The 20,845-nt window shown below is 30.3% G+C and overlaps 1 protein-coding gene and 2 long non-coding RNA genes across 4 annotated transcripts in view; 2 read left to right on the top strand and 1 right to left on the bottom strand.

Moving 5' to 3' along the window:
* LOC136084030 (uncharacterized) overlaps positions 1-1,482 on the top strand; it is a 2,271-nt gene extending 789 nt beyond the window's left edge. The window contains exons 2-5 of the long non-coding RNA XR_010640287.1: positions 241-335; positions 460-625; positions 746-919; positions 995-1,482. This is a non-coding gene — a long non-coding RNA (uncharacterized LOC136084030). The remainder of the gene's footprint in view (positions 1-240; positions 336-459; positions 626-745; positions 920-994) is intronic.
* Positions 1-12,577, bottom strand: part of LOC136084031 (uncharacterized) — a 30,121-nt gene extending 17,544 nt beyond the window's left edge. The window contains exon 1 of one of the 2 annotated variants that reach the window (XR_010640289.1): positions 12,314-12,577. This is a non-coding gene — a long non-coding RNA (uncharacterized LOC136084031). The remainder of the gene's footprint in view (positions 1-12,313) is intronic. The other variant, XR_010640290.1, reaches the window with a different exon arrangement.
* Positions 12,578-12,898: 321 nt separating this feature from the next.
* LOC136084029 (uncharacterized) lies at positions 12,899-16,902 on the top strand. The gene is made up of 2 exons (XM_065804065.1): positions 12,899-13,534; positions 14,252-16,902. Exon 2 carries the CDS (start codon positions 14,266-14,268, stop codon positions 15,712-15,714), a length of 1,449 nt encoding a protein of 482 aa, XP_065660137.1. The 5' UTR covers positions 12,899-13,534; positions 14,252-14,265; the 3' UTR covers positions 15,715-16,902.
* Positions 16,903-20,845: the final 3,943 nt, after the last annotated feature.

Raw genomic sequence — 20,845 nt, 5'->3', positions numbered from 1 at the left:
ACTATAAGTCTTCTACTTACTTATAGTTTACTAAAATAATCTTACTAATTCTACTAAAAGTCAACTACTAAGTTTTTCACATGTTCAACGAAAAAGAGAATGAAAAAAAATATTAATGGTGGTACAACTGTTAATGAAAATACTTGTATTGAAACTCTAGTTATTCATCTTTAACTTCAAAAATTTAAAATGACACTAATATTTCTGGTAAATTTTGTTTTTGCAAATTTTATCTTTTAGGAGTTTTACTGTTATCACATAATCTAGATGAAGACAATATATTTATAGAAGACTTCAGAAACTTAATGAAGATAATAATATTAATGTTGATTAAGGTAGGTGACTATTAATGAACAGGGGGCATGTGTGCATTTGGTTTTTTTAAATATTATGTATAACTTATGTTTATATTTATTACCTATATTTGAGTGTATATTAGTCTAATTTATCTTAAAACAGGATATTTGCACTTTAACAAGCAACAAAGCCTAAATGAGATGGTTTTGAATCAACCTTTAAAGGTTTCTATATTTATAAGCAAAAATCAATTAAGAGAGGATTTACATCCTGGTACAAATGCTAATGAAAATACTTGTGAATACTCGGGCTTCTGGGTCTTTCCAAAGTAATAAATTATTTGCATTTAATTTAAAAGTTTATAGTATTTATAAAGTACAATAGTATATTTGATGAATTATGTTTCTTAATGGGTTTCATAAATTCTTTAAGGGCGTCTCTTATTTAGGTTGAAGTAGGTAGCTCTAAAAAACAATTTGAAAAGAAGAATGAAGGGTCGATTCCGTTTAAATGTACATACACAAGCAAGCGTGGTTAATAAGGAAAAAAGCAATTTTACTCTTCCATCGAATCATCACTCTGGTTTTTCCAAACAGCATTTTTTTATAGTGCATTTACTTAGGTACAATACAAAACAATAGACTAAGATAATCATTTATTTTTTTATTTATTATAAAACTTGTTTTTTTTTAAATAGATTAAGGCGAATCATCAAAAACCATTACCAATACAGATCGACCTAAAATAAGACAAACGAAACCTCTCCCATGGATGATGCCATGTTTTAGCGTAAAATGATTGTGTCACACCATTACATAAAAAGAAATTTGGGCTACTGCAATAGTTTTTAGATAAAGATTTGAATGAAATTAAATTTGAACAGGTTACCTCAATTGAGGAATTAGTAAAGTTCAAGACCCGACTTTTAAGAAAAATTAAAAAGAACATTCGATGCTACTGGAATTGTTTGTAAAAATGCGAAAGCGTATTGTTATACGATTTTAGATTTTATAATGACGGAAGAGGCGATCAATCGAAATTAAATATTATGTATGGTAACCATGTGCCAAGCGTCTTTTATTAGCTTATTTTTAATGATTTGGTTTTTTATTTCTTTGTTTATTTTTTCTTCGTAGTATTATTGTAAAATAATTTACCTTAAAAAACAAAAATAATACAACAAAATTGTCGTAAATTTAATGTAGTATATATAAAAAAAGGTTTACATGTTTAAAGCTATAAACGTGTCTAACAAAACCTGCGTATTTTTGGTTTATCATTAAACCGTGCTGAACAGCTGTTAGTTCAGGCATAAGTTTGGAAAACTTATGCCTGAACTAACTTAAGGCCTTAAATAAAGTTTCCGTTTGGAAACTTTATTTAAATAAAGGCATTATTTAAATATGGCATTAAATATGGCTTTATTTAAATATGGCATTAAATAAAGTTTCCGTTTGGAAACTTTATTTAATGCCATATTTAAACTATAAAAAACACGAATTTAAAACCTCTTAAAACACGAGTTTAAAACCTCTTAAAACACGTATTTAAAACATAAAAAAACTCGTGTTTGAAACCTTAGAAAACACGTGTAAAACTCCAGTTAAACTTCCCGTGAAATGCACGTGTTTTTGGTTTACGCCTGGATCGTAACAAACACGTGTTTATACGGGTTTTAATTCCGAGATTAAAACCAGATGTGCCGTCTGGGTAAGTGCTCCAAAAACGCTTATTTGTCTAGTTTTTTTTCCTCGAACAACAGCTCTTTGGAATTCGTTTCCTTCATCTTGTTTTCCTGATTCGTATAATTTGCAAACCTTTAAGTCGTCCGTCAATCATTATCCGTCCGTCATGCTCTTCAATCTTCATCTTTTCTTTTTCTGTAACTTCCAACTTTTATTAGTGGCTGCTTGCAGCCTTGTTGGAAGCGAAGATGTTTAAAAAAAAAAAAGTTGTTTATTTTATTTTCATTATTGTTATTTGTATTATTAATAGTATTAGCAGGTATTTACTTAAATTATTTGTAAATGACCTACATTATTAAATTTTTCTGTCAAAGTATATAATTTGGTTGACAAAAGTCAACCAGATTGATAGATGCAGTTTTTAAAAAACTTACTTTAATTTCTTAAAATAAAATGGATGAAGTGAATGATGAAAAAAAAAAGCAAGAATTTCTCAATATTTACTTACGTAAACCGCTTTATCCCAACAGTTGTACTCACAATGAAAAGAGAATTATCAGAAGAAATTCAAACAAGTTTAATCATTTTTTAAGGTGTAAGTAATTTGTAGATGGTTTAATTCTAATTAGAAATTTAAATGATTTAAACCATATATTTAAGAAAGGACTTTTATTTTTTCTTTGAAAAATTTAAATTTTCTTTTTATTTAAATACGTTTTAAAAAAAAGATTTAATCACTTTTATTAAAAATCTCCTTTTATACAATATTCATTGGGAAAATAAATTATATATCAAATATAAATGTATTTGTAATTTTGTATCTTTGCTTTATACAAATTATATAAACAGGACTTACAGTGTTTCATTTTATGTTTCATTTGTATGACACAAAAGTTTTGTGTTTTTTCGACTAATTTTTTATGTGCTTTCCAGGTTTGTAATGAAAACAAATCAATTGAAATATATGGTAAAGAAGGGTTGAAATTATTTTTAGCAAAGAGCAGAGAAAGTAAATTATTTGTTCTTTTCATATTGAACATCTTTTTCGTCACCTTGGAAAAACATGCACTACAAGGTTTTTAGACTACATGCACTACAAGAACGTTTTTACTGGCCTGGAATGTTTCGCTAAAAAATTTTCTATCAAAATGGCAGATCTAAACAGTTAAAGAAAAGCATTTTTTATTTAAGATAGTTGTTTAAAACTTGAAATATTATCATGAGTTAACTATAATTCTGCTAAAGTCCCTCAAGTTATTGTGAAAGAGCACAACCTAAAAATTTAAAGTTTTAATTTTCAATTTTGTGTTGTGTACAAGGTCGAAAAAAAGAATTAAGTTTAAAGCACATTTAAAAAACATATATTAATAATATATGTGGCAAAAGTTAATTAGGTTTTGAATTAATTGAAATTAAGGTTGCAAAAACAATTAGGTACTGAATATAAAATATAGTTTACAAAAAGTCAGGAAATTGCCGTTGCTAGGTGCATTACTAGAGAAACTATAAAAAATTCACAAAAATAAATTTTACTTTTAATATTGAGTTTAAATGTATATATTTTCTAAATCTAAAATAAATTCCGAACAAGATAACATAAAAACATATTTTCAATTTTTTAGTGTTTTTAAGTTGTTGTCGGTGTTAACATTTTGTTTTGTTTTTTGTTCTTTATTACATTTTAAAATATTGCGTTAATATTTCATAAAATTTACGAGCTAGAATAAAACAATGTAAACAATTACAAGTGAAAATATCATATATTTATATATATAAAATAAAACGCAGAAAATCGTAGAAGACCGTTTGGTCTTGTCGTCGAGTACCACTGTAAAAAAGACTTGCATTTTTACATGTTAAATATTTTACGTAGTAAATAAAAAAGTGCTTTGCCATAATAAAAAAACAACAAGATTTAAATAAAAAAATTTACAAAAAAATAAAAAATTCACAAAAAATTTCTTTAAGACAATTTGACAGATAACAGAACATAGCAATATAGGCTTGCAGATCATAAATAATTGAATTACAAATTATATCAAGAAAAAAGAGATTCAAATAAAACAAAAAAAAGTTTATAAAAATGTAGAAAAATTTTTTCTTAGATAATATAGACAAACAACATAATAGCAATACAAGGCTTGTAGATCGTAAATAATTGAAACACAAATAATACAATTAAAATCGTATATTCGTATTTCAAATCATATAAGCCAATATAAATAACAGAAAAAAAGATTTCAAAAGGTTTTGAAAGTATATATGTATACTGTCAATTTCAAAAACTACTTTTAACCTTTTTTTAAAAGATATGTTATTCCATTCAAAAGAAAAATCAAAGTTATTTAAGACAATCTTGTTCCAAAGATAGGGTCCGCGAAATGGTATGCAAAATTTACAATGATTAGTTTTCGAAAATGTTTGCATTCAAAAAATCTTCATATCGTAGATCGTATTTATTTTCTTATTTTGTTATAAATAAACTATTAAAAGGAGACGGTTATAAATTCGTTTTACATTTGTACATAAAACAAAGAATATTATATACGTTAAGTTGATACATGTTTACTTCATTCATTTTTCATAAAAGAGGCTTTGAATGAGTTCGTCGATCACAAGAAGTAACTAAACGTGCTTTATGTTTCTGATAATGATGAAGAGGCTCTAGTTTACTTTTGTTAGTACTGCCCCACGCAATATTTGCAAAGTTAATATAGCAGTGAATAATACAGTTGCATTAAAGTGCGAATGTTTAAATAGCCTTTTGATTTATATAATATTCCAATACCTTTTGAAATTTTGTTGCTTAAATTTTTGATTTGCTGTCTCCATGTAAGATTTTCATCAAAATATTATCCTAAAAACTGAGTAGTTTTTACTCTTTTTACTTGAATATATCAATGAATATAGATGGCGTTTCGTTTTTCTTGGAAAGTGGGTGAAATATAGTTTAGTTACTTTTGTCAATATTTACTGAAGTTTTTTTTACTTTATACCAGTCGGAAATTTTTTAAAGTTCTAAGTTCATGATTTCAAATGATATAAAACTGTTGTTGTGAGATAAAAAGTAAATTTGTGTCGTCGGCAAACATTATTGTCCTCAGGCTGGATGCTTTATGGAGATCATTGACATATATAAGAAAAAGAAGAGGCCCTAAAATAGAACCTTAAGGCACGCCACACGTAATGTTTAGTAACGTTTTTGGTAATTTATCGTCAATAAGAATATATTTAGGACGATTATTTAAATAACTCTTTACCTATTTTAAAACGACTTCGGTGATTCCATATAATTTAAGCTTCTTAATAAGAATTTGATGGTCAATGGTATCAAAAGCTTATGATAAATCAATAAAAATTCAAATGTATATTCAGATTTATTAATGGACTCCTTAGTACTATGAGTAAACTGAAGTGTTGCATGTTCAGTAGAGTTATTTTTTTTTGAATTTTTTTATTGATAATTAAATAAATTATTATTTACAGAAAGATGAGATTGATTTTTTTATATAAAATTGCATGTTCAGTAGAGTAACTTTTTTTTAATTTTTTATTGATAATTAAATAAAATATTATTTACAGAAAGATGACTGTTGATTTTGTTATATAAAATTCTCTCTAACGTTTTTAAAAATACAGGAAGAACAGAGATAGGGTTATTTACATTAGTTGCATCCCCTCCTTTGAATATCGGCGTTACTTTGGCAATTTAAAGTTGATCAGGGAAAACTCCTAAGCTAACGCAAGATGGAAAGATTTTAGATAGAATATTTTTAATAAATTTTTTTTTTTTTTTTTTTTTAAATTTTATTTTAGGTGCCCCAAGAAGTCCTAACGGTCTTGTCACAGAGCACCGCAGAAGTGCATTTAACCAGAAAGTTCATGCCTCCTTCCTTACCGTGACGCCAAAATTTGTCCAGAGCTCGTTTCAAACCTCGATCTCCTGCTTATAAACCAAGCGCTCTAACCACTGCGACACGGCCGCAAATTGTAAGAATTTATAACAATGTTTCGGTTGATACCGTTAAATCCTGTTTCTTTATTTGGTTTAATCGTTTTAAATGCAAATTTATTAAAGAATATTTCGATGCAATTAAGATTTGTTGTTTTTGAAGTAAAAATTCAAAAGTATTACTAGTATATGGAACATTATTTGCTAAGTTAGGCCTCGCTGAAATAAAATGCCAATTTAATTTAACTGCAATATCAGTTGAAGCATTTAAAATTTTATTATTAACTTTAAGACCGTTAAGCAAAGCACCTGATTTAGTTTCTTAATTTTTAAAAATTTCAAACCAGTAAAAAAAGATCTTGTGAACTAAAAAAAAGCTTCAGATCTATTTGTATGAGTTCCATTAATTATAACAATATTATGCTTAGTATAAAAAGTGTTATAGATTTCTTCATGCGCGCAGATTAATGCGCGAGTTTTTAAACCATCGTTTAAACAAACGATAACACATTGCTTGAGTGGTCCGTAGTAAATAAACCACAAATAGTAGGACAGTTTATTCTATCCTAGAATAGTTTGTTACAAAGTAAATTGCCGTATACGGACGGATAGGACAAACTAGAACGTTCCTCTCTGGAGTAAAATGTCCGGCCGGACAACTTATTCAGCAGACAGTTTAACCCGTGACAGTGCCTTCAACCTTTTTTAAAAGCTATAATTTACAAGATTACAAGATAAGAATAAAAAGTAAATGACAACAAAAAATTTACTAAGTTGGATCGATAAAAAATAAAAGAGCGAGGGGACGCGTAGATGACCGTTAGGTCTTGTTGTCGAGAACCGTTAACATAAACGTGATAATTTCTTGTAATATTCGTAAAAGATAAACACGATAATAAACAAATTTATTCTTCACAGAAAAGTTCGTTGAAATTACTTAAATTTGATGAATAAGCTATATATCCGAAAAAAAAAAAATTGCATAAAACTTTTAGTATATATATAAGTTTTTAAAAGTTTTTTGATTTATAGAAGCTAAAATGGAGATATACAAATATATATATATATATATATATATATATATATATATATATATATATATATATATATATATATATATATATATATGTATATATATATATATATATATATATATATATATATATATATATATATATATATATATATATATATATATATATTAAAATTCAATAAATACGGTTGCGTATAAACTTTTTAAAATATATATATATATTTGTTTTTATTTCAATATATGTTATTTGATTTTCGCTATTATTGCGATAATCGTCATCAGGTATAATAAAAATCGTTACAAAGAAAATCGTTGTAATAAAAAAAATTAGTGAGTTGGCATAAATAAAACTAATTTATATATGCATAAAACAATAATGAAAAAATTTATTTGTGCAGGATTTATTGATGTTTCAGATAAGACACTTTCAGGCTTTGCGGTAACTTTAAGCATTAGTTTGTTCATGCTTGTGTCAGATGTTATATGGTGTAACTATCAATGTATTATATGGTGATCCCAATAAAGTTCAAGTTTATTTTGATATAATCAATTTATATCCGTCCATACCCATTAACGAAGCTACTCCAGTTATTATTGATATATTAAATAATGACATTGACGACTAAAAGACTTGAACAAAACTTTCGCTTGTAGACATACACCAATTAATAGAACTTTCGTTGAGTATTTTCTATTTTTTATATGAAAACAAAATCCGAATAATACCTAATTCAGGTCCTATAGGTTTGTCCTTAATAGTTGTTATTGCGGAAGCGTTTCTACAAAATAAAGAAAGAAAAGTACTTAATATGGCTACTATTCAAACATGTCAACCAAAAACATTCATGAGATAAGTAGACAATTGTCAAGAGACACGCTCGCTTTAACTCATGGTACATTTGACTGGTTAAACCCAAAAACCATATCAGTAGCTTCAGAAAATCATATTCGGAAAATTCAAGAACCCCTGGAAATAAACAGAGCTAAAGTTCGACAAGCGTTAGGAAGTGGCGAAAATGTTCTTAATAGGGAAAATGTTCTTAGATGGTGACAGCGTCGCAACAAAAGCTTGGGGGCCATTTTTACTAGATTATCTTACGTCAACATTTAATCCTATTTTGTATTTTCTCATGCTCTTTTTAATGTTATCTTTATAACATGAAAAAGACCATAAGTATCGTATCACAAGAAAATGACTTTATAAGAAATTTTTAAATCAGACTTAATTTTGCTTATGCAAATAGTACTAAGAGTTTAACAAAGATGCCCTAGTATCTTTCTAACAAGATATTCATATTTTAATCCTTTTCTTGTAAAACAAAACAAAACAAAAATCTTTTGTTCTGATAGCTATAGATTTTTATTTTACAACACAATAACATTATTTAGTGGTTTTCATACAATAAATAGGCACCTGTAAGAGTTGCGGTATTCGTTGAATTGTGTTCAAAAAATATGTGTAATTTAAATTAAAACTCACAATGTTTATCTTATGTTTATTTTTTTACAAATTGTAGGCCTAGATGCTTACTTACATACGTACTGACTATTTATTATTATCAGCCAGGTTATTGTCTGTATAATTAAGATAGTTAACTGGTTAATACTATTTGCTTATCTTGTTTTCAACTCCAGTTTATGTAATTCAAAGTAAATATTTGATAAGGAAAATGTAACTAATTAAACCAAAGAAAAATGACATTAAACCAACCAAATTAAAAAAGTCGGTAAAAAAGAAATACTTGAAAGTATTGAAGTCAACTAACAAAATATGGTTGGTTGGATACCCGTTAAAAGATTTAAAAACAAGCTCTTTTACCACTACAAGAAATGTTTATAAATTTTTCAGGCTAGGTTTAATACTATATAAAGACTGAATTTATAACTTTATGTTTTTGAAGGTTTATTTAAAGTTTTAAATTATTTGCATCATCCATTTCAAGGTATAACTTGCAAGTTATTGATAGCTCTTATGAAGAGTTTACTAAAGTTAGGGAGGCATTACACACTCAAAGCAACATTTCGAAATCTAAGTTAGCTGCATTGCTTACTATTAAATCAGTGAAGCTCTTTTGGGATAAGGCTGGCATTCCTTATAAACAAGACAAGTACAGTATTGACAATACTTTAAGGCTACATGATAAATGGAGGTTGCTTGCAAAATCTAAAAATGGGATTTCTAATAAGAAGAGTTTACTTGAACAAAACTTTATTCAATCATTAGATGGCATTTTCGATATTGGTTCTCTTAGCTGGAAAGATGACATTAGAAAAACCAGATCAGCTAAGGATGCAAATGAAGGATATTGCCTGGTTTACAGCTCTTAAAAATGGAATAAAAACTGGAGGAATTGGTGTAAAAGATAATTTGCTACATTCTAGTGTTAGGAGAAAAAAGAAAAAATCGAAAAGAAACAGGTGGCAACTGAAAAAGAAAAAAGAAGAAAAATAGATGATGAAGAAACTGTTAAGTTGGTTGGTTATAGTAGTGACACAGATGAATATTTTCATGTCACTAAATCTAGTCATTCTATGAGTTCTGTAACTCCAAACTCTCCTAAAAGTGATCCTGAGTTTAATATTTCTAAAAAGCAGCAAGGAGAAAAAAAAGATACCGGATCAGATAATATCACACTGGTTTTGCCTAAAAACTTCCTTTCTCACCCAATGATAACAGCAACTGCAGATAGAACTAAGTTATCAAATCCTCAGCTGATGGCTGATGATGAATACTTCTGCAATTCTAGTTTTAGGTTTGTTTTTTATTAATAAATAAACAAATTTATTGTATACAAATTTGAAAATAGAAATATATATTTTTTAATTTTATACAGGTGGTGTTAAACCTGACGATGTTAGCCTTTCAATAAATACTATAAGAAGATCAAGAAAGCTAAATTGGCAAGTAATAGCAAGGAAATAAGAACAGAATTTTAAAATAAGATTAAATCAGATTATTTGACACTACATTGAAACAGAAAACTTTTAAAACAAATCTCAGGGCAAAGGTTTAAGTATTTAACTGTTTTGGTAAGTGGTTTTCCTAATTGCGTTGAAGGAAAAATATTATCAATAAAACCTATATAGTCTGGTACAGGACTTTCTATTTGCAAAGGAATCTTGGAAGACTTAGAGAAATGGGATCTCAAAGCCAATATTGTTGCCCAGGTCTTTGATGCGACTGCATGTAATACAGGAGTTAAAAATGGAGCTGCAACTCTTTTAGAGGATTGTAAATCAATGAAAACTCTTCTTTGGCTGGCTTGTCGCCAACACATTTTAGAATTGATCTTGGGAGCATTTTGGAACTCTATTTAAAAAAGAAAAAAATGCTAACTATAATATAGATTTTAAAGATTTTCAACAAGAATGGATTTGCGCAGAGAAGGCTCCACTAAACAAACTAAACAGGTTTCTAGATCTTGAAAATTCTTTCCTTAAAACAAAAGCTGACGATACTTGTATGTTCTTAGAGAAACATGTAAAATGTAAGCATCGCCGAGGTAATTATAAGGAAGCTGCAGAGCTAGCACTTAGGCGGACCAGAACCTAAAATCTGGAAAACCTGTGGAGCAAATCATCATGCCAGATGGATGTCACACTTGTTATATGCACCAAAGATGTTAATCTTTAAAGAAGATTTACTCGATTCTGATGTAGCAAAGTTAAAAATTTTTTTGACTTTCAGCTCAGTTTTATATGTTAAGGCTTGGTTAGAAACAAAAAGAAAGCTCTGATGCACTAACTAACGATATTCATTTATACAATGATCTAGGCGCTCTGGGGCAGATCTCAGGCTTCTCTAATGCAGCTCAGAAAGCTCAAGAAGTTCTTAACAGGCACTCATGGTATCTAACTGAGGAGGTATCAGTCTTTAGTCTCTTTTCGAATAAGATTTCTGCTAAAAAAAAAGGGTAATTTTGCTTTAAAAACGATAAATGCGGGAAAGCCACTTGCTATCAACTCTGGAAAATGTAACCTTCCATCTATTCACAGGAACTCAGAGATATTGTCATATATTGGGAAAAGATCTTGGTTGCTCTTTCATAACTTAAACGATAACCGTAAATGGCTCAAACTTCTTCCTTCAGAATGGGAGGAAGATGGAAACTTTTTAAAGATGAAACATTTTATTAAAACAGTCAAGGTTACAAACGATGTTGCAGAGCGAGGAATCAAGTTATGTTCGGATTGTCTTCAGATACTCACAAAGGTGAGACAAAGGTATTTTAAAAAAGTATTTAAAATCTTATTCAGATGTTTTATACAGAATGTTTGGCTAATTTTAGGATGAGGAAGTACGAAACGAAATAATAGAAATTGTTGAAAACCATAGAAAACTTGTATGTAATTTCAATAAGAAAGAGTTATTCTCTGACTTTGTTCAATTCAAATAACAATTTCCGTTATACCATGCATCACTGCACCAGATAGAACCTTGGTTATATAGAATAAATGGTTCGTTTTTTAATGTTAAAATATATTTTGTCTGATAATTAAAGCATTTTAAATATTTGGAATAGATGCTAAATGTTTCCCAACCCCACATCACTTAATTTTTTGTGGTGATATTTTTGCGTAAAAACACGATTCTTTAAATAAAATGCGGCAGTACTTAGAAACATCCTAGAAAACTTTATATGGTAAGGAACAACTTTTTATGCAGCCACGTGTAATTTTCAAATTTTTTAGATTTTGGACAACCCTGATATATATATATATATATATATATATATATATATATATATATATATATATATATATATATATATATATATATATATATATATTTATATATATACATATATATATATATATATATATATATATATATATATATATATATATATATATATATATATATATATATAACACGAGGCTACTTAAAATTTGTACTAGGTTTGAACGTTTGCAACTTCCAAACAAGTTCGAATATTTCTGCAGCTTAAAGTTAAATATATTCACTAGACATTCTTATTTCATAATCTGATACTGATAAAATTTTATAAACAAAATGGTGGAACTAAAGAAAACGGCAAATAAAAGCTTTTTGGAAACTTCTGTTTAGATAACATAGACAAAGGGAAAACATTTACAGTGTATCATTTTATGTAAATGAAAGTTGCAAGGCGAACAATTCGTAATATTACAATATAGTACATAATTATATTCGCATCGTCCGAAATTGTCCATATATATTTTCGTTTTAAGTAAAAATAAGATTTGTTTTACGCGTAATGATTTTTTAAATGTAAATTGTATAAAAAATTGCTAAACGCAAATTTAAAGCGTTAAATATAACAAATAAAGACATAAAAATTTAAATAAATTCGTGTCTATACAAACCTTTTAATAACTATTCTTTCTCCAATAAACACAGCTTGGTTCAGAATTGGTCAATACTTAGTTGAAATCGGTCGTAAAATGGATAAAACGTTTAGCGACCTATTATTGACTAAAAATTGACGCTTGATTTGAAATATATATTTCAAACTTTATTATATAGGTTTACTAAACGTTGATCTAATTACCTTAGTCAATATCGACTTACATCAGTCAATGTTGTAAACGTTTAATCGACTTTAATTAAACGTAAACATTTATAGATTCAAAATCTGCGCTTTAAATCTTTTAATATATACGTTTATTTAACGTCAATCAAAGGTTTACAATATTGACTGATATAAGTCGTTATTCTAAACGTTTGATCGACGTTTAATAAACATTTGTTATATTATTATAATACAGTAATATAGCCATTGGTCAGAAGACTCACATAACAGCTTAATTCACGCGGTTTAAGTAGGCATAGTTAAAATGAAATAAAAACTTATTTTTTATCGGCCAAATAATTAAATTAGACTTAAATGCGTTTTTAAGATTCACTTCCTTACACCAACTGAAAGCAAAAAGACTAGTAATAGTGCAGTCGGTTGATGCTTTTTTACGTAACAATATTTCACTGCCGGACACCAACAAATCCTTTTGCACAACTTAAGTTTATATATTCCTGTATGTAAAACAATCGAGACACAAACCGTTAAGCGAATAAAATTGGTTAAATTGGTCTTTAAAGATAAGAAAGATTTGTGTCTTGTTGACGCCATTATATTACGTCACGGTCGTAGTAATAACCAAATTCGGACGAATAACGGACGAATAAATAAAAACATGGCACGTTGTTAATGATTGAACTTTGCAATGACATCGCAAACGGTGGACACTTTTTATTAACAACTATAAATAATTTTTTAAAGAGTGAAAAAAGAAAAAGAAAAATCAATAAATCAGGAGATATTTTGCTTTAGTTTTTCAAAAATATAATCAATTATAAAGAAAAAACGAAATATCTAAAAAGAAGAAAAAAGAACGAACTATTTGAAAGGATATAAAATAAACTACAAAAGTAACGAAAATAATAATAAACAAAAAAAAGTTTAAAAATGAATGAAAAAGGAAAGAAAACATTCGAAAATTTGGGAAAACTCGGCATAACAAGATTTTATATTGTTTTTACTTTTTTCATATTTCGTTAGTTATTCATTTCATATTATGATTTATTTTAAGGTAGTTTTATTTAGCTATGCAATGATGTTTTCCGTTATGTAATGATATTTTCTTTTCTTTAGTTTTTAGTATATGTAGTGCATATAGCTTTACTTTTTATTTGTTGCTAATCATTAAAATCATTTGCTAGTTATTTACTTTATCATGTTAGTTTTATAAAGTGTTTCTTTTTTTCTTTCTATGTTTTATGAATTATTTATTGTTACTAGTTTGCTTGATTACATTATTATGCTTTGTACTTTTTTAGCGGTAGCTTTGTTTGTAATGTTTATCCCTTTTTTTGGTTTTTGTTTTTCACAGTGTTTTTCTGTTTTTGTTTTTTTTGTTTATTGTGTTATTGTGTTATTGTACAATATATTATGGTTTTCATATTTTAACAATTATGATTAACATATTTACTAAATCTATATAATTTTTTTAGTAGTAGTCGTTTTTATGTCATCGTTAATTGTTACGTTTTGTCAATTTTTTACTGTTTGTAACTGTAGCTATGTATGTATAAATGATTATTGTATAAAACGTAATATTGATTTATTTTATTTATTGTAATTACTGTATTACTATTATTATTATTATTACTATTAATAATATAATTATTAATATTACCAAGATTATTTGTATATATGTAAATTATTTTTTTAAGGTATTTACTTGTATGCTCTGTATGTTGTATTACTCTGTATGCTTATTTCGTGATGCGCTTTTCATTTCTTTCAGTTTTAATAACAATCATGTCTACCAGTAAAAGAAGAAAAATAGAGCTTGTTGATGTCACACAATTTCCTGAGGTACTTGTTCCTGTGCGTGATATCAATTGGGAATTGTGCATTTTGTGTCAGCGTGTTTCACCGGAACCTCTTATAATTCCCAAAGAGGCAGGTTATAAAACTCTAAGTGAAAACTTGATCGAGTTCGATAATCATGAAGCTTTGCCACCAACTATTCGCTTGGATAAAATAAGTGATGGAAAGGAGTTATTGCACGCATTAATTGTTAATAAGGCAAAGTACCACAAGCTTTGCCGAAACAAGTACGACTCTCAGAAACTGCAGAGAATCATTGAGAGAAACCAAAATGTGCAAGATGATTCTGAAAACGCCCAGAGCTCTGCTAGGTGCATGCGATCCTCATGTAAAGCAGTTGACATAAAAAGTTGTTGTTTGTTTTGTGATGGTGAATCTGTGACAGGCAACCCCTTAGTACAGGCAAGCACAAAAGAAATTGGCCCAAAAGTGTATGCTCTAGCCATTGAAATGCAGGACACAAATCTGCTTAACAAAATAGCAAACCAAGATTTCATAGCACTCGAAGTCAAATATCATAAAGACTGTTACAGGGGATTTCTCAACAGAGCCCGCAGTCATGAGCGCTCCTTTAGCAATGATGAACACAATCTCTATCGATTGACTTATGGCTCTGTCATTGCGGAATTGGTTAGTTACATGGAAGAGATGTTTATATATGGTACATCATCCCCTGTTTTTAAGCTGTCTGACATCAATAAACTTTGTGCAGATCGTATGTCGAGTCTCGGAGTTCAGTCTGAGTCTATCAACCGAACTAGACTGAAGGACGATTTAATTTCCTTAGTTCCTGGTTTGAGGGAAGACAAGTGTGGTAAAGAAGTCATCGTAAGCTTTGAGCCAGATGTGGGTAATGCCATACGTGATGCTTGCAACTTCAACGATATGTCGGACGGTATTTGCATTGCTCAGGCAGCTGGTATTCTCCGTAGAGATATGTTTAGAGAGTTTCCCAAATTCAGCGGCTCGCTTATAGGCGACTTTGGATCTCGTGATTGTGTGCCACCTTCCCTTGTAAATTTTGTTAATACTCTTTTAGGAGGCTACAATATCGACAATGGTTCACCTGCTTCCGCACCCGAGCAGGAAGCTGCTTATTCCATTGCACAGTTAATTCGATTTAATAGTGTAAAGCGTAGCAGAGCCAACAGACCTCAACAAATACGTCATCAAGCAAACCAAGAAACTCCATTGGCCGTGTACCTTGGTTTGATGATCCATAACTGCACTCGGAAAAGATCAGTTGTCGACAAATTGAATTCTCTAGGTTTAAGTATTTCATATGACCGAGTTCAAGAAATTGAATCAAGTTTGATTAATGAAAAGTGCAAATTTTATGAGCAAATAGGTCATGTGATACCAAGTTGCCTGTTTTAAGGTGTTTTTACAACAGCTGCGATAGACAATATTGATCACAATCCATCTTCAACTACATCTAACGATTCATTCCACGGCTCTAGCGTCACAATTATTCAGCATCCGGATACTTCCCATTCAAATTCAAAATCCACTTCAGATGGACTCCTTTGGTCTAGGAAAATCAATAGCAAATTGCCGGATACATACACCACTCTCCCTGCAACGAATAATGTTGTTTCCGAACCACTAATGACCACCGTGAATGCATCACCTATTGCTAGTGATCCAATAACCATTGAGCAGTTGACACCTTGGCTAAATTCTGTGCAGGAGTCTGTGTATAACACATCAACAAATAAAACTTCATTCGCTGCTTTCCATGCGGAAAGAAATATGCATCCAGCAACCTTTCCATGTCATAACATACTATTGCCATTGCTAACAGATCACATTCAGTCTCCAGCAACAGTACGCCATTTGATGGATGTAATAATAAAAATAACGAGTGCTGTCAATAACAAACAAGGTGCTGTTATAACTGGTGATCAGCCCGTGTACGCAGTTGCAAAGTATATACAATGGAAGTTTCCGGATGTTTATGGAGAGGATAAAATAGTCATTATGATGGGTGGACTCCATATTGAAATGGCCATTCAAAACATGATTGGAAAGTGGTTGAAGGGCAGTGGTTGGACTGAAATGTTCATAAAAGCAGAGGTTGCTAGCATTGGAAGGAGTGAGTCGCTGCTTAAATCGTCGCACATAAAGAGAACAAGATATGCGCACGAAGTGAGCCTGGCATCTCTTTTCATTCTTCGTGATGAGGCGTATAAGCTAGATTGTAAGGACTTTGTTGAGTCATTGGAAGAGTGGATTTCCAGGAAAAGCAACGAATCTAATCAGTTTCTTTATTGGCAAACCGTTATGGAGTTGGAGAGCCTGCTACTGAGTTTTGTGCGCAGTATTCGCGAATCAAACTTCGAGGAGTACGTGCGAATGCTAAAGCAGATTGCTCCGTGGTTCTTCGCACTTGATCTAACTAATTACTCTCGCTGGTTGCCGGTTTTCATCAAAACCTTGGAAGAGCTACCTGTCCGACACCCTTATGTGTTTGAGGAATTCAAAAAGGGCCACTTCACAAGTAGGAAAACTAACGCGGACTTCTCTGCCATGTCTGATGACCAGCTTCATGAACAGAACAACAAATTGATCAAGAGTGACGGAGGAGCAATCAATGTACTTCATAACGAAACTGCTCTTCTTAAGTGGATGGTGGCTGGTCCAGAAATTTCTCGAATGATAATGAGTTTGAGAATGAAGTTCGCAGTTCCACTTCTTTGGGTTATCAACACCGTCGCCATCATGAAGACAGAAATAGTTTTCAGACTCGTTATCTTCATCACGTGTCTGAAGTGGTGAAATCTATGCGCGATGATGGGAATCCTTTTGCGGAGCAGTTACTGCAGACAGCAGACAACCATAAGATTATAATGTCCAATTCAGCCGAAAAAACTGTTCAAGAAGCCAAGATCACAGGGCAACAGCAATACAACGAGTACGTAGCTGACCGTCTTGTGTCCAGACAAAAGTCAATTCATGAGCCTTTGAAAAGAAACAAATTTGAATTGTTCCACAGTTTGAAAATTCCAGGTTCCAAACATAAAACTAAAATCGCTGATCTTAAACATGACTCCAACTACTTTTGTAAAATGTATGTAGCAAGTCAAAATCGTGTTAGTGATATAGAGGATTTCTTTTCACACGAAAACAACCGTTATCCGCCGTCAATTTCTGAATTCGGAAGGAAGCGTAAGGCCACCAGCAAATCAGATGTCCTCATTTGTTTGGAACAGTATGGTAGCGAGAAACAACAAGACTTCAACCTTGACTATAAGGTTTCTGCTCTGATTGTTGATGGTGCAGCACTCGTACACATGCTTCACCCGAGATCGTCAAAGACATTCTCTGACTACTGCGAAAATGTGATTGGACCATTCGTGGACAGACTTCTGAGATCCGTGCAGCGCCTTGACATTGTTTTTGATCGGTATGTCCCAAAAAGCTTGAAGTCCGAAACACGGGAAGATCGTGGATCAGGGCAACGCATAAACGTCACAATGGGTACACTTATTCCAAAAAAGTTTGACAAATTCCTATCTGTGGACTTCAATAAGACGCAACTGTTCGGCCTTATTTCCAGATTCGTTTTAACGCAATCCGTAGTTGGAAAAGTTATTGTTTGTACCATTGAAGAAACTGCATGTGCCAGTCAACAAGATTTAGATGTATCGTCCATATCTCCTTGTAGTGCTGAAGAGGCAGATGGCCGTCTTTTGCTCCATGCTAATCATGCACTGAAAAATGGCAACTTAACTATAACTATACGCACTGTGGACTCCGATGTGGTCGTTATAGCTCTCTCTGTGTTTAGCCAGATGATTGGAGTGAAAGAGTTGTGGATTGATTTTGGAGTTGGAAAAGGAAGACGAATGATAGGAGTTCACCATCTACATCAACACATTCCAGATGGTGTATCGTCAAATTTACCATTCTTCCATGCCTTCACCGGATGTGACACAGTATCAACATTCTGTGGGATTGGAAAACGAACGGCATGGAAAGCGTGGATGAACTACCGAGTAGTTGATGCTGCATTTCACAATCTTTCCACGTCAGACTTAAAAAATGATGTCTTAACTGATACGGCAATGAAGGCCATTGAGCGATTTGTAGTATTGATGTACGATCGATCATCAACCGCTGCTGGCGTAAACGAATGCCGCCGTATACTCTACACCATAAAGAATAGAGCAATTGAAAACATTCCGCCGACTGCAGACGCTCTTCTGCAGCACACAAAGAGAGCAGCACTGCAGGCGCACTTATGGAAACAATGCTTGTCTGCTGTTACTCCAGGATATTTACCCACTGAATGGGGATGGAAAGATACTGCTGATGAGTGCTATACACCACTTTGGTGCACTCTGCCGGAGATTTCTCGACATTGCCAGGAACTGATTCGTTGTTCGTGCAAAACTGAGTGTAAAAACTGTTCATGTAAACGACATGGTTTACCATGCACTAAGCTGTGTGCATGTAACGGCTATTGTTACAAAGAAACAAATGGTGATTCATATGAAGAACTAGAAGTTGAAGAAGACCCGGAATTCGACCATGTTCTCCAGATCTCCTTCCATGACGAATTGTAATCCAAAAGTGTATTGTAATTATGTAAATACGTAAATGTATGTAAATATGTAAATATGAGTTTCTTGTTACATCATCGAACAAGACGGCGTTTATTTTAAGTGGATATCACTACTAGTTCTAAAGTTATGACCATTTAAAAACTTTCAAGATGGCCGATGGCAGCCATCTTGAAATTTCAAAACATTGATTTCAGTCAGTTTTATGTAACTTTTCTCTTAGAACAAATCGATGTTTATTTGAAGTGGATATCACTACTAGTTCTACAGTTATGACCATTTAAATACATTCAAAATTTTGAATAATTCATCTGTAAAACGATTCCAGATGCATAACAAGTTTGTGTCTCGCTATTTTTTTGTTGCTCATACCGTCCACTATCACTATGCAAAGTTACACGCTGGTGTCCAGAAGTGAAATGTTTTTATGATAGCCAGCTGCACTATAAATAAATAATAAACGAGTTTCAGGTGCGCCATTTTAATTCATGGAAGTTAAAAAGCTCTTATCGCTATAATCTACCTTCCTAATTATGGACATCGATGTTTTATAAAATATTGATGGTGACATTGATAAAGTTAAAAAATATGAGTTGCTGGTCTCTCGTTATGATAGTCCTGCTGCAAGAAATTTATTAGCAACTAAAAATAATTGCTAGTAAATATATAGGCAAAGACAACGACGAGAAAAATATTTAGCAAAAATTTTTACTTCAACGCAAAGTTTTTGTTTTAACTAACTTTCTAATTTTATTTAATCATAATAATGATAAATTAAAAAAATAATATTATATATTCAAAAATATAGCTAAAAACAAAAGCTAAATTATATAAAGTGTCGATTACTTGTAAGCAACAAATATTGAACACAAACTTTTATTTCAATATAAAGCTTTTATAAAAAAAAATCTTTATTTGTTTTTATCTTTTTAAAAAAATGAGATTTTAACATAACTTTGATATTTAACAAATATAAAAAAAATTGCTTAAAATTAATGCTAATAGATATAGTCAATATCTTATAAGCAAAAAATTTTTTATTTTATCACTAAATTTTTATTTATATATTTTAAAAAAATCATACACATGGATGGTTAAGCGCCAAACCTACCTATACAACAAATTTAAAAAAAATTAGTATATACATGTATTAAAAAATGATTTAAGTTGTGTATCTTTGCAAACATCAATATACTCTACTTAAAATTATTAAGTGCGCTGTATTAAAATTACTTTTAATTCTTTTGCACTAGTGACTTTTGTTTAAAACTTTTAAACATTGTGTTTAATTATCTCATTTCAACATATTTGTTGTATAGGCTGGTTTGGCGCTAAGTCCATATATTTGAAAGCATGGCTAAAAACAAATGCTAAACAATTATAATAACAAATGCTAAACGATTATAATAACAAATGTTAAACGATTATAATAACAAATGCTAAACGATTATAATAACAAATGATAGGCGATTATAATAACAAATGCTAAACGATTATAATAACAAATGCTAAACGATTATAGTAGCAAATGCTAAACGGTTATAACAACAAATGCTAAACGATTATAATAACAAATGATAAACGATTATAATAACAAATGCTAAACGATTATATTAACAAATGCTAAACGATTATAAAAACAAATGTTAAACTATCATAATAACACGATTATAAACGATTATAATAACAAACGATAAACGATTATAGACTAAAAGATATAAGATGTAAAATCAAAAATAAAAGTAATAAAAAAGTTGGAAACATTTTCCACTTATATCAGAATATTCTGGAAAGTTTCAATCCTCTAGGAAATATAAAAGATCTGATTTTTTAAATACTTTCGCTTTATTTAAGATTGCAGAATTCTAGATTTTAAAAAATTATTACTTTTGTTTTTACAACATAAAAATTTCTTTAAATAAAAAATGAGGATCTTTATAAGT

This window comes from Hydra vulgaris, chromosome 08 (genome assembly GCF_038396675.1).
Source record: "Hydra vulgaris chromosome 08, alternate assembly HydraT2T_AEP".
Lineage (NCBI taxonomy): Eukaryota > Metazoa > Cnidaria > Hydrozoa > Anthoathecata > Hydridae > Hydra > Hydra vulgaris.
Note: the sequence above shows the minus strand (reverse complement) of the source record. Positions and strands in the feature narration are given on the sequence as shown.

What these genes read in the sequence shown, in the direction of transcription:
- LOC136084029 (XM_065804065.1), top strand. Translation starts at nt 14,266, where the DNA reads ATGTCTACCAGTAAAAGAAGAAAAATAGAGCTTGTTGATGTCACACAA.